At 39.4% G+C, this 15740-nt stretch overlaps 1 protein-coding gene across 1 annotated transcript; it reads right to left on the bottom strand.

Annotated features, from left to right (window-relative positions):
- Nucleotides 1-355: 355 nt before the first annotated feature.
- Nucleotides 356-3325, bottom strand: LOC122070264 (pentatricopeptide repeat-containing protein At1g62260, mitochondrial-like). The gene has a single exon (XM_042634383.1). The coding sequence runs from the start codon at nucleotides 3238-3240 to the stop codon at nucleotides 1177-1179; it is 2064 nt and encodes a 687-aa protein (XP_042490317.1). The 5' UTR covers nucleotides 3241-3325; the 3' UTR covers nucleotides 356-1176.
- Nucleotides 3326-15740: the final 12415 nt, after the last annotated feature.

Here is a 15740-nt window from a genome sequence, read left to right as displayed (position 1 = left end):
ATTCCATCACGAGCTTTCCTTGAGAAGCTAAGAAGCTAAGCCATGCTTCTTCTTCTGATCAAGGCCAAACACCAAATGGAGCAAACATGACCGTTTTTTCCTCCAACCTTGATGAAATCAAGCATAAGATTCCCTTCAAGGATATATCAGCATTAAAGCAACTTCAAAGCAACTAATTAGTCCTAGTCTCTATTTTCAAGTAGATATCCTCTGCAGAAAATTCTCCTGATACATTATAACTCAACTTGTAACAGAATTTATAATCTATTTGCTTCCAAGACATGCTTAAACTGTTTGTTTGTATCCTCAATCCTTCATGTCAAGAACCTAAAAAGAATAACTAAATCACAAAAAATAAAGCAACAGAATTATTTCTGATATGTAAGACAAGGAAAATATCAAACATAGGGAAGCAAAAGTGAATCATTTTCTCCCCCAATATTCTCCACGCTCATCGCCTAGCTCAGATCAAAATTACTACCACAGGTCTAACTATATTCCAAAACACAAATTCGTGGAAACCAACAGACTATACTTCACACTGTACATTAAATCAAAAGCCCTAAATCAACTGAAATTTGCACAAGAAACATTCTAAAGGTAAAACCTGGACAAATCAAGAGCAAAGAAACCATATATCAAACCAGGTAATACCAAATTGAGTAATTCAATGAAGCGTGAAGAAAACTGACTGAGGCACTAGAGAGTGATTCAGTTGCTGTGGATGTAAGGTGTTTCCGACAATAAGGGTAGAAAGAAGCATTGTAATTCAACCGAGGGGGCAGAGAAATCTGGTTTTCAACCCTGTTATTGGTGAGCTTGTTGCTGCTTGAACAGTCCTTGTATGAAACTGAAGTGAACAAATGCCACAGCCCCAACTAACAATCTCGTTTCTCACTTTGCAAATGTCACCACCCCACAACCCTCTCCATTGCCATCGTTGTTAGACTCTCCCTCTCTATTCCATTTGAAAATTGAGAAAATTGGCAGAAGCTGTCATCATTGCAGCAGAACTTTCCTGCCAGGACTGCCATCCCAACAAACTTGTGAGAAGATATCAAGTTTCAGTGGCCAATGAATTCAATAAATAGTATTAGTTCTTTGACTGATTGTTGATGAAGAATGAAAAGAGCAATAGAAAAGACTCCTGGAAAATTCCAAGTCAAACTCAAATGACTATTGGATATCCAAACCATGATCTCTGATTATCCGATTACACCTCTCGATCAATGCATGTATCTCATCAGAAAGGGGATGTTTTCTATCTGCTGCAACAAACATATGAACCTCGTTGTGCAACTCTATCCAGCTGTATGCAGTTTGTTTCTGGATACCATTCCGTTCCATCACCATCCTCACATCTGTTGCATCATCCCATCTCCCCGCATCAGCATGCATATTGTATAGCAACACATAAGGGGCTGAACTTTCAGGCTCAAGCTTCATCAAAGCTTCCGCTGCAACCTCGGCCAATTCCACATTGTTATGCACCCTGCAAGCACCCAGCAAGGCACCCCACACAGCCTTCTCTGGCCTGACTTGCATATTATTAATCAGATCCATGGCCTCTTCCAGCTGCCCATGCCTACCCACCACATCGACAAGGGAAGCAAAATGTTCAACTCTTGGTTCAATCCCAAAGTCACTAATCATGGAATTAAAATGTCTTCGCCCTTCATCCACTAAACCTGCATGAGCACATGCATTCAATACTGAAATAAATGTAATATGTGTGGGTTGCACTTTCATTCTCTTCATCTCCTCAAATAGCACAAGAGCTTCTCCTGCACAACCATGATATGCATACCCTCCAATCATTGCATTCCATGAGACTACATCTCGCTGCAATTTCATATCGTTGAAGATGGTTTGTGCCTCCGTAATTGCTCCACATCTTGAATACATAGTCACAAGAGCGTTACTTATGGGTGTATCTGCAACTACAGTCTTAGTGGCCCACTGATGGATCAGCATTCCTTGGTACAGAGCCGTAAGCCCTGTACAAGCACTGAGAACTGAGGATAAAGTGTGTCGGTCGGGCATCTCCCTTTCAGTTACCATTTTAGAAAAGAGAACAATTGCTTCATCATGGTTGCCATTCTGTTCATACCCTGCTATCATTGAGTTCCATGAAACGAGGCTTTTTTGGGGCATCCTGTCAAAAAAATCACGAGCAAGTTCTAAATCACCTTTCTGGGCATACCCAGATATCATCAAATTCCATGACCGAGTGTCAGGAACAGGCATTTTACCAAAAATATTGGAGGCCTCTTCCATATCTGATGCATGAACATAACCACTGATCATGGTGTTCCATGAGACAGCATCCCGTTCATCCATTTTGTCAAAGACCCTCTGGGCTGAAACAAGATCTCCTGCTTTCACATAGCACATGATCATGGTGTTCCATGAGACCACATTTCTCTCGAATCGTCCATTGATTTTATTCTGACCATGATAGGAAGGCATTTGATCAAACAAGTGTTGAGCTTCTTCAAGCCTTCTACTCTGACCATACCCAGCAATCAGAGTGTTATAAGCATGCACTAAATCCTCACCGCCACCAGTTATTTCCCGTGTTTTCAACAGAATTCTTGCAGCTTCATCCAATTCACCATTCCGAATAAGACCCGATACAAGTGCACTAAAAGAAGCCGAGTCACGTCTAGGCATTCTCTCAAAGAAATCGATCGCACGTGAAACATCACCATTCTGCAGAAAACCAGTGATCATCGCATTCCATGAGATGACATTCTGCTCAGGCATTCTATGAAAAAGATCCAATGCATCTTCCATCATCCCATTTCGTGCGTGCCCACTAATCATCGTGTTCCAAGAGACAGGATCTCTCTCAGGCATTCTATTGAACAAAGACCGCGCTTCCTTGATTAGCCTGCCACTGCCGCCTGAAATGTAGCCTGATATCATCAAATTCCAAGATACTATGTCTCTACATGGCATTTCGTCGAAAAGCTTCCGAGCCTTTGCAATCTCTCCGCGCTGCACATAGCCACTGATCATGGAATTCCAAGTAACTGAGTTCTGATGCCCCATGATATCAAAAACCCTTTTTGCTTCCTCCAGCCGACCGATTCGAATTAAATGGGAGATGTTCTTGTTCCATCGGCGAAAATAATGAGCTTGGGAATGATGGGTTTCTGGAGCTGATGAAAGATAACAGAAACGCAACCATCTGGGACCAAAGGGGATTAGACGATGGATGATGTTCCAGTGGACCATCACTTGTCAAGCGCTCATCCTTCTCGGTGTTTTTGTCAGAAACATTGTCGTATCAGTAGCTCATCCTACTCCGTTCGAGCTCTAGATGCCCACTTAAAAGGGCAATGATACATTCATACACCCCAACTTATACCCCGCCTTTCCTACGCACGAAACCAAAAAGGAAAATTTACATCCACCTCCCCTCGTGTTTGCCCTTATTACATCCACCCCTCGTGTTTCATTTATTATATTTAAACTCACCTAAACTAACACCGTGGGAGAGGTGTTAGTTTTTTAAATAAAAAGACAATTTTACCCTTCTTCTTCCTCTTTATTTGCCCAGAACTCACAAGGGGAGGACTAGGTGGGGAAAGAGAATTTCCAAGTGGGTTTGCCGAAGGTGGGGGAGGTGGAGAGACAAAAACAAGCGGAGGCGATGAAGGTGATTGAGGTGGAGGTGGCGAGGCCACTGGTGCCATAGGGGAAGGCAGAGGAGGAGAACTACTGGATGGTGGCGGTGGTGATAACACTGGAGATAGTGGCGAAGCCACCACAGGTGGTGGAGGGGATTAGAGAAGGAGGTGGCGGCGGTGGAGAGGATTGAGGAGATGGGGTTGACCCCAAAGCTGAAGAAGGAGAGGATTGAGGTGGTGGTCGTGGCGGTGGAGGTGGCGATGGTGATAGCGATGGCGATGGCGACAGCGACGATGACAAGTTAGAAGGAGGTGAAGCAGTCGTTGAAGAGCAAAACCCTCCATGAATCCAACACTAAAAACCCTAAAGTTAGAACTTATTGGGAATACCACTCTCCATAACGGTTTTGATGATAACAAACAAGTGTGTGTGCAACTAATCATTTTCATACCAAGTGTGATGTGAAGGATCAAGACACAAGGTTGCTTGACCTCTAGCTCAATAATATGGAGAAATAGAAGAAATTAGAGCTCAGGACCGAATAGCACGAAGAAGATTCGAAGCCAATGATCAAAGACCCGAAGACCCGAAGACTCGAAGACTTGAAGCAAGTGATCGAAGACTCGAAGCAAGTGATCGAAGACTTGAAGACTCATCTCTAGAATAGGTTATAATAGCACACACTGACATGCACCACACTCATACATATACGTGTTAGAAAGACCTTTAGTGCAACCTAAGAAGTTGGTCTCATGTTCATATTTGATAGACATTAAAAAACACAAAGCAATGGCCATCCGGTACTTACCGGATTGAACCGATACCTTCCGGATTGTCTCTGTGAAGTAAAAATTTCTCAGATGTGACCAATAGAGGCCATCCTATACCTACCGGATGAAATCGAAATTTCTTCTGATTGGCCAATTTGGTTCTGGATGAGATTAACATCTCAGACATAGCCAACTGAGGCCAAAGAGGTGTATTTTAGACACAACAGCTAGTTTTATGAATCTAACAGCTATAATGTGGGCAACGGTAATATGATCTGGTACCTACTAGATATTATCGGTACTTACCGGTTGAGGAAATTTTTGTTCGTCTGAGTTTATATTCATTCCTAAATTGGAGATACTGTTACCCAAATTAAGCCCAACCCTCTCCCATATAAATACCCCATTAATGGCTTTATTAATTGACAATTAAGTGAGCATTAAATAATCATTTTCAAAGCCATTGAGTGATAGTCAAGCATTATTCTTTGAGTTCCAACTTTGTGATTAAAGCTCAAGTTCCAAGGAACTCAAGTGCTGGTTAGAATTCTCCATCAACCTTCATATATAAAAGGAGATAACTAAGGTGCAATTTTTTATTCATTTCATCTTCATAGCATGCACCACGCGAGGTAACTCAAAACTTTATTCCACTTTTCTCTATTACACTTGTTTAAACTGTACTTAGGCTAGTGTAGGATTCTCTTGTCTAAATAAGAATGTAAGGGTGCTTCTCTACCCGTAAAGAAGATTGTAAGGGTGCTTCTCTACTCGTAAAGGAGATTGTAAAGGTGCTTTTCTACCTGTAAAGGAGATTGTGTAAAAGATTTTCTTCCCTACCTACTGTACTGAAAGGAAGAACTAGTAGAATACCTTACAAGAAGATCTTGTAAGGAGTGGACTAGACTCGGATTGAGTCGAACCCCTATAAATCTTGGTGTAGTATGATTGTGAATTTATATTCCGCATTAGTTTTTATTTCATAATCACATTTGGGAATCCGATATATTTGAAAAGATTTTAATTTTCACTAGTATAATCTATTCACCCTTCTTCTAGGTTATTTCAATTGGTATAAGAGCGGGAGCTCAATATATAAGACTAATTTATCTTAAGTGAGTCAAAGACCATGGCCACAACCCAAGGGCCATTAGAAGGCATGAATGCCTCAAGACTCCCATACTTCAATGGAGAAAATTTTTCATTCTGAAAATGTAGGTTCAAAAATTTTATTTGTGGACATAACATTCTTGTGTGGAGAGCCATAGAGGATGGACCATATGTCATCACAAAAGAAGTTGAAGGAAATAAAGTACCAAATGACAAGATAGAATGGATTGCCGATGATAATGTGCTCATCCAATACAATTTTCGAGCTATCACATTTCTTCAGTGTGCCCTCAACGAATAAGAGTTCAACCAGGTAATAGCATGCGATACAACCAAAGAAATTTGGGATATGCTCCTAGTCACACACAAAAGTACGAAAGAGGTAAATGAAAGAAAGGTAGATCAATTCATCTCCGATTATGAATCATTTTTTATGAAAAAAAAATGAATCTATTACTGAAATATTTACTCACTTTACTGATATTGTGAATAGTCTTAAAAGTCTAGGTAAGACTTACACTAATGCTGAAAATATTAGAAAAATCTTGAGAGCATTACCAATAGCTTGGAGACCCAAGAAGACAGCAATAGAAGAAGCTGAGGATCTGACAAAAATATCCCCTGATTACTTGTTGAGATCCTTACAAATCATGAAGTTGAGTTAAAGGCAGACAAACCTACTCTTGAAAACAAAAGAAGGAATATAGCATTGAAGTCTTCTCAAACCATTGAGGAAGTAAGTGTATCCACCATTGGATTTGGAAGACTGGAGGCTTGGCTTGCATCAGGCTTTCTAAACTAAACCAGAGTTGGGTTGATATAAGGGCCTCTGGAAAGCTTGCTGGCTCCCCAAGAATTAGTTGACCCCATGGGTCTCTTTCCCACCACTTGTTGTGCTGTGAAGTTGTCTTTGTGCCGATCCTCGATGGACTTGGCTACTTAGACCACCTCAGCATAAGTTTGCAGCTTTAGCCCAACCATTATAGAACTAATACTTGGTCTTAACCCCTTCTTGAACTTCTTGGCCTTGGATTAATCACTTCGGATGTGCTTAGGAGAAAAACAGAATAGCTCCTTAAAGCATTATTGATATTCCAGTACTGAATGGGACCGTTTCACTAAGTGTGAGAATTCACTCTCCCTTTTGTCTCTGAAGCTCTCGAGAAAGTAATTCCCGAAGAATGTCTCTTTAAAATCTTCCCAAGTAAGGTTTGGGTTGTTTTCCCTCATAATGGGCTCAATGGCCCTCCACCGAGCATCGACCTCGTTCTGAAGTTGATAACCCACACATAGTATCTTTTGCTCGTCAGTGTAGCCCATCAAACCTAAAAACTTTTTCCATACCTCCAATCCATCTTGACAACAACATTTGATCTTGGCCCACATTGGAGAAGTATGGGGGCCTAAACCTTTGGAACTTTTCCATCATCTTTGTTAGATTGGTCCACCCTTCCACATGTATTTGATCTTGTCTTTGTACTTGCCTTTGCACCCCATCAAGTGTTTGTCAGGTGGCCAGGCTAGCGGGTGTCAGGGCTAGTACCGGTGGAGTAGGGGGTGTGGTTGGTGCATTTCAGGCTCCCATAGCTACTTGGATCTGGGCATCGATCCTAGATATAAATTTAACTTGTCGTTCTTCCATCCCTTGCATCATATTACCCATTATGGCAGCAACATCTTGGGCCATGAGAACAGGTGTGGCCAACAGCACACTAGGTGGTCTACCTCAGTTCCATGTAGGGGAAGCGGGAGGCGACATATGGGAATAAGATCAAGTGTTTCGTCGTGACATGATTCCTGTTGAGGAATTCTTATTAGCCATAAGTGCATGAATAAGTAGCGTCGTAGGGTTAAACATGCATAGAAGGGGGTCCCATATGACACCAAATCAAGCACATGCATAAAAGGAGTGCACAAATTAATTAAAGAATCAACATAAAATTCAAATCTCATCCAGTACTGTTCATCGAAAACAGTGAGTAAAGTCATCGGAAATAGGGACAAATCCACCAAAAATATAAGTCCTGTTTCTAGTGGACTTGGCAGAGGCCATTTTTTAAAAAAGAATTCATTGGAAACAGTCCATTGGATCCTACTCCAATGTTTCTGGTGGATTAGAAACGTTATAAATAGGTGCGGGGGTTCCCATTCTTTCACAAAACCCTATTCTAACTTGTGAAGAAGAAGGAGAAATGGCCAAGGAAGTTTTCACCAGTCGTTCCCCACCTTCTATATGTGATTTTGCGACTGATCACCGCCGTCTACGCACTCTCGGTAAGTTTCTCATCCCTTTTAGCCTAGTTCTTAAAGTTTTTGTTTTCTTCTTCTTCTCAAACCTAGGTTTTGAATTTCCAAAACCCTAGGTAGTAGTCTCTTGTGATCATATCTAGACGTCATGCTCTTCCCCATCGTGCTGCCGCTTAGCAACAACGGGCTCTCCCTGCAGAGGAGCAATATGATCATTATTGGTTTTGTTCCTTAGTTGAGCAAGACAGTTGGGAAATCTTCGAATACTAGAATGTTGACCCTGGGAAATATGTGCATGTGGGGGACTTCTGGCTATTCCGTATCCCTCAATGATTCGATGAACTGGACTAGTATTGGATTCTGAAACCGGATAAGATGTACTATCCCCGGCTAGTGCGTTATTTCTACTGTAACCTTTGGTGTAAGAAACATGGCACCGAGTACATGAGGATCACCTCAAGGGTGAAGAGGGTTGATATTTCCTTCAATATGGCCGAGCTAGCCATAATTCTGAGGATCTCCAATGAGGGGGAGTTGGCCTACTATCCACCTAGGACTCAGTCCTATGAGTTTCAAAATCTCGACGTCCAGGCGGAGACGGATCACATGCTCACGAAGGAGGCCTTTGGGTGGCACCATACTATCAACTACCGTGCTAACCCCAAAGGGATTTGTAGAATCATTCAGTTGAATGTCCTTCCCACAAGTGGACACTATAATGAGGTGTCCATATTACAGGCGTATGACACCTACTGTTTCTACATGGGGTTACCACTCCGTCTTCCCTACCTACTAATGTAGACCATGGTGGTGAAGGCCAAGGACTGTAGGTTTGGGAATCTCTGTTACAGAAAGTTACTAACTACGGTGTTGGGGTGGGGCTCGAGGATGAGGAAAGACTTGGGGTTGATATCATTGACTTTAACCAAGAATCCTTGAAGAAGATGACCCTCAACATGGATGAGGTGACAGATAATGAGGAGAAGGAAGAAAGGTTGCAACCCATGGATGTAGAGGACCATCAGGGAGGTGGTAATGGAGGTGACCAAGAGGAGGATCAAGAGGATTAGGAGGAAAATCAAGACGATCAGGAGGGTGTTGATCCACCTGTCCAGCATGGCATACCTGCTCTAAGGGTATTTCCACCACCACCCCGAGGACTATAGGGACTATAGTGGCTTCTTCTTCTAATGGCTCTAGGGGCTTGAGGCATTATAGGATGAATGATGTGATGGCTCATCTGGATACCACCAACAACATCTTGAGGAGGATGAACAACCGTATAGAGAGCATCGCTACGAGCTACTGCCTCCTTGATGCTCGGGTTACCATCATTGAGAGACAGACACAGGAGATGGTCCTATACTTTAGAGTTCCCATACCAAGGTCTGGAGCACTGAGTCAGAGTCAGAACCAAAGCCAGGGTTAGGACCAGGAACAGCATCAGACTGATCAGCAAGAGTAGTGGCATCACCATGCCTTCAGTAGTCTCTAGGATTTCCCTTCTATGTTTTCCAGCACAACTGACTTTTATTCCAATGAAAATGTTTTAGGTTTAGTTTTGAAGTTTCTTTTCTTGCTTTTTCTTGCTTATGCTATTTGTGAATTCCTAGGAATTTAGGCTAGGTTAGGATTTCCCTGCTTTCAGTACTTTTATTTAAAATTTGGTGTAAGCTTATGTATTTAAGTTCTTTATGCAATGAAACGACTTTCACACCTATACTTGTCTCCTAGTTGTGCATTTCTATTATTAATTATCTTGAATTTTTTTTTAATTTAATCATAATCCCCAGGAAATCAAGGTTCGAGTAGGTTGTGAGTTAAGGCAGAGCATCTCGCTCTAATATTAAGCTGTCACACACTGCTCTCCGTTATGGGAATACCAATGGTGTGAGTAAGACGCTTATCAGTCTTACGCCTCTACCAGGATCTCTGATAGCAATACCTTAACATTCACAACCACACAACACGAACCATAAGAACAATTGTAGTGGAATCAGAGTATATAATATAGTGGAATGTAAATAAAGTGGGGAACATCTAATGTTAATATATATATATATATATCTATAACCGAGTTATTCAATTTCATATCCATAACTTACATACCATAATCCAAATAAGAGTACCATTAAATAGTTTGGTATAAAAAAAAAAAACAAAAAGTAAACCAAACCTCTTAAGGTGCCGAGTAGGCATAGATGTCGCAAACAAAATCTGGGTCATGCTCATTGGGCTCTGGTATACACCCGTTTATCACTCTGTACTCGGGTCCGGAGGGAGTAGAGTTGCACCCTAGTAGTACTACGGTACCTATATCATCATCTAAAAAGCAACATATACATGGGGTGAACTTCCAACTAGATCAGTGAGGGTGGGGTTCATGCACACACTTTCACATATATATCATGATGTCATAAATACAGAAATAAATGTATAGTCCATGATGCAATCCATTTGATTATTAAACCACCTAACATACAACTAAGTCTAGTTCATGCTACTACAATGCATGAGGCTGTATCCCTGATCCTGGAACTCACACATAGGTAACCCAGTGATACAGACCCTAGTCATGATTAGGAGCCTGCCAATCCCAGAATGTGACCATCAGTCACCCAGAAAACCTTTAATAACCCCCTCCTAGCAGTCATGGCATTAGAATCACCATCGGCCATGTTGGACTAATTCCCGCCACCGACAACAATCACATCATACCACAGGTGTGGCATTCTGGAAAGGCTCATCGAACATACCACTACTGGGTTATCCAACACATTACCCCCTGTTGGCAAGGCGACGTAGCATAACAATATACTATATGCCTTGTACAATGATACAATTAGTATGGAATACGATACCAGAATCACCCATTGGCCATATCGCATCCATTTCCCAGCCTAACTAGCATACAAGCAATTTGAGTGAGGTTGTTTCTCCAATTCTTCTTTTCCCTAAAGACACAAAGTATCATAGATTCCTTTAAACTCCATAATTATGGTTGTAGGTAGGGTTGTAAGTTTGGCCCTGATGGCCCAAATTGGCTCTAAACCTAAATAGGGCTTGGGTTAAGATTTCTGACCTTAAGGGCAAGTTAAGGTTGGGTCGGGCTTCGATCGAGGCTTAGGCATAGCCCCGCCCGACCCAACCCAACCCAACCCAACCCGACCCTGATTTTAACAATGCTTTATGTAATATAATTTATGGCTATCACCCTATCCTTTTAGTTTGAATAATGGAATTTGGGTTATTGATTCTTATGGTTAGGTGTCTTAAACATCTATTATTATGTTGCACTTCATAATTTTAATTATATATTAATTTTTTTTTTCTAATACATAGGACACATAGAAAAAATGGGTCAATCAATGTTAGCCTGACCTTAGCAAGAATCAAGACCAACTATGGCTGGATTGGGTTGGTATGGGCTCGGTAGGGTTGGTCCTAGACATGAACCTAGGAGGGTTAGGTTGGGCCTGGGTTGAATTTTGAGAAGCTAAGGTTGGGCTAGGATTTTAAGAAACTCGGCCCAACCCGGCCCTGTTTCACCCCTAGTTGTAGGTGCCAATGTAGCCTAAAAACCTATCTAATCAGCCTCTACACTTTTGAGTTACACACTTTCAAAAGCAATCAATAAGAAAAAGGGTAATCACTATTTTGTGTTGCTTTGTTTTCAGTTTGTTTCCCTTTATCTGTGAATATTATGTAATATATATATATATATATAATAATAATACATGTATTGTATTTCATCCTAATGTTGACATTTCATCGCCATCTCAACATATTTAACTCAACTTTAACTATAATGTTCAAGCATAATACGTCGATTGTTTAGCATGCCTTCTTCAATCATGTAAAATGGCTTTTTATGCTTAGGGCCCTTTTGATTTTGTTTCTTGAAACATGTTTTTCCATTTTTCCATTTGATTTTTCTGTTCCGTTTCTTCTATTTATAAAAGTAAAAATTGAAATTTATGTCTTCTTTTGGTTCCAGAAACAAGGAATGAAGAAGCACCTCTGACTTGCTTTTCTGTTTCTTGAAACAAAAAGTGAGGGGAAAAAAACATATGAAAATCCCGATAGTTTTGTGGCTTCCCAATGCACCAGTTTTGTAACTTGAAAATTAACATTCAGTGTATTAGGGACTAGTGGTAGCTGCATTAAACATACATGATAGTAGCTTTCAATTTGGAAATATGTCACCTTTATAAAAGGGCATCGTTGTTAGGAATGAACCTGGCTATTCTGAAATCCACTCTTTTGGCATTTAGATTGAGGTACGATTATCATTCTGCTGACTTGATTTTCTTCTACTTAAAAATACATCTAGACAGGCAAAAGTTGCTTGGCAGTTCATTTCTTTAATGATGGAGCTGGCATGGATGGGTTGTTGTGAACTGCCAGACATGGGGAGAAATGTTAATTTATAATACATAGAGCTTAGGAAACAGAATATTATTGAGGACTAATGTTGACACCTAGATAGTAGTGGAATTCATATTCAAAAATCCTTTTAAAACATGTCAAATAGAGTTCTTGAGAAAATCCTGTAGCGGGTTGGATAAGTTAGTCCATTGATAAATGCACAAATTCTTAAGTTTCTATGTTGTGGTATTGCAATTGAATCTTCTATGAATTTTTTTTGTGGGCCATGATGTGAAATGGATATTGATCTTTTCCATATAAACAACTTGCTTGGATGGTTTGCGTCGTGTTAATTCACTCTTTCTAAACTATGGTTCTTGTGTAAAATATATTGTCAAAGGCAATGTCATTCATCTTTGTTTTTTCTTATGTTAGAAGGGAATTAGCAATTTTGTGCATATTCTTATTGTGTTTTGAATTTTGTGTTCAAATTTGTTTTCTTCTTGCAGAGTCTCCTTTTCGGGCAACACCAAATAATTTTGGAGGACTTGTTTATATGGGATTTGTAAAGAGCATATTTATTCCTTTTAGGTACTCTAGGAAGCATCAATACTGATAATATTTTTTAATATAAAGAAGTATCTTTAATCGGAGAGATCGAGCCAATAGCTTACAGGGATGAAGATTGCTTTACTGGTTCAAGCCAGCATTTTGAGCATATGTGATTTAGAATCAACACATATATTCTTGGTTGTAGTCTTCAAACTCTAGAGGCTTGATACTCTCCTATACTACACTTTAGGTTGATGTCCATTTAATGTGAAAACTATCAAAAGCTTCCCATGTTTATCACAACAGGGACTAAAGAAGTCAATTGAGCATAAAAATTTATGGCTTGGATATGAATTCCCCCATTTTGTTGGTTCTATAATAGCTTCACTATTTGTGAAAGGAATTAAGAGATTTCAACAAGCATCAGTCATACGAAATTGGTAAATTAAATTTTAGATGGCAAACTTTTTTGTTCACTCTTCCTAGTTTCTTGCTTAGTTAAGAAAGGTTCTGGATCTTCTTAGTAGAATATTTTATTGCTACTATTTATACTCACTTTTAAAAATTTTGGTTGTTTCTTTTGAGAGATTTCCTATTGTCATTGTTGAATGCCAATATATGAATGTCCAATATGCATACCTAATTGTGAGCTGATGATTCTTAACTTCTATATGATTAATGTTTCCTTTGTGTAGGCAATATATCATATAGTGAAAACCCTACTCCTACTCCTACTCCAACCACAATCCTTTGGAATGCTACTGAGTTGAACAAATTCATCAAATTAATGGTTGATACTGTAAGGAATGGTCAGAAGTCCAACTCCACATTCAGTAAGGTTGGGTGGAATAACATTAAAGTATGACTAGAAGCAACTTTCCATCATTTATTTAGAAAAGAGCAGCTGCGTAATAAGATGAATAAGCTACGAGGTAACTATAATAGTTTCAGATGGTTGGTCGATATTATGGGATTTGACTAGGATTCAAATACCAGGACTACTACAGCTGAAGATTCTATGTTAGGAAAATGCTATAAAGGTAATCAATTCCTTGAAGTAATAGTCAATAGATAAATACCTTTTTTTTTCCTTCTTTTTTTTTTTTTTTGTTTGCCAACAGTGTATAATATCAAATTATTTTGGATTATAGGCAAATCCTACTTGGGCCAAATTCCAAAAGAATGGACTTCCATAATGGCCAGAGTTGTTAGTGGTCTTCTCAGACTTAAATGCTCGAGGAGATAGAGGAGTATCTCAACATACTACTGGGAAGCAAAAATCCATCGACATTGATCTTGACTTTGAGGATGAGAACGATACATATGATTCCCCTAAAGATGTAGTATGGTTAGATGATATAGAGCCTATAGATTGTTGATGAAGTGGTCAACCATTCTACAACAAAGCAAAAGCTTGATGGAACTCCCACAAACCGAAGGAAGAAGAGTAACACAAAAGTCATTACCAAATCTACACATGACTTCAGCTCATATGTGGCCTAGAATATGGAACGGGGGGAGTAGCACTCCCACTTTTAGAACAATTCTTCCAACTGTCAATAATCTGGTGGATAAAATGTACAACATCAAAGCACGTCAGGTTTTTTTGGACAACATGACAGAGTTAACAGAAGAGATGTGGGAGAAGGCTCAACAAAAGATACACAAGAGTATTGTTTGGAGAATATCATTTGTAGAAGTTGCTGCTGAAAAAAGGATGTGGATGATTAGAGCATTGAAGTAGGATTTGGGAGTTTCTTGAAAAACAATAGGTTTTTTTTTTTAAATTTGAGGGATGACATGGATATTTGTTTATTTGATTTTGACTGATGGTTTAATTTAAAAGTAGGATATGGGAATTTCTTTGAGGATGACATAGATATTTGTTTGCTTCATTGATTTTGATGGATTGTTTGATTTAAAAGTAAGATATGGAAGTTTTTTTTAGGATGATATGGATATTTGTTTGTTTGATTGATTCTGATGGATGGTTTGATTTAAACGTAGGACATGGGAGTTTCTTCCATAAGTTGATTTATTTACATGATTTTTTAAGGATGACATAGATATTTATTATTATCTTAATGATGGATGCATTTTTTTTAGTTCTTACATATGTAGCATTTTGATATCCATATTCATTTATACACAGGTATGGCAATGAACCCTACCAACTTCGAAGATGATTCATCCAGTGATGATGACATCATTCTATATACGTTTCAAACATTTTTAGATTACCTTCGAATTAGGTAACCATGTATGGATAGTAATTACACAGGAGTTGTCATGGTCGCAGAGACATTGAATGGGCATTCAAATCTCTACTGCATTGAATTTAGAGTTGAGAGACATTGTCTTCATCAATCTACATGACATGATGATACATAGAGGATAGTTAGATGATAGTTGTCATATACGGGTAGATGAACAACTTGCAATTTTTATTGTCATAGTAGGACATGGCAATAGTAATAGATAGGTTGCAAAGAAATTTCAGCTATCTGGACAGATAATCAGTGTTGTATTTCAGAAAGTGTTGCACGCTAGGCTTCAACTAGCAAATGAAACAATCAGGCCACCAAAATTTGATGTGGTCCCCTCAAAGATTCAACATAACCCAAAGTTTAGCCTCTTCTTCCAGGTAACCTTGTATGACTTATGCTAATTGCAAATATTATCAGTTACTAGTTAATAAGTGAATTCTAACATATATCCATATTGTGTGTTTTATTTAGGATTGCATTGGTGCTATTAATGGCACTCATATTAGTGCCATAGTACCTAGATCAGAGCAAACCCGATATAGAAATCGGAAGGTGTTGACCACACAGAATGTTATGTGTGCTTGTTCGTTCGACATGTGCTTCACATTTGTGTACACGGGCTGAGAAGGCAGTGCATATGATGCTCGAGTTTTTGAAGATGCAAGATCAAATTCTATCTTAGGTTTTCCTCATCCTCCTCCAGGTAATTCACAACAAACAAATCACTTGTACGTTAAATGTCTTTTTGGAGTAATATACTCACTTGTGTAAACGTTATCCATAATATGTG

Source organism: Macadamia integrifolia, unplaced genomic scaffold, assembly GCF_013358625.1.
Source record: "Macadamia integrifolia cultivar HAES 741 unplaced genomic scaffold, SCU_Mint_v3 scaffold869, whole genome shotgun sequence".
NCBI lineage: Eukaryota > Viridiplantae > Streptophyta > Magnoliopsida > Proteales > Proteaceae > Macadamia > Macadamia integrifolia.
This window is presented reverse-complemented; position numbering and strand designations above follow the sequence as displayed.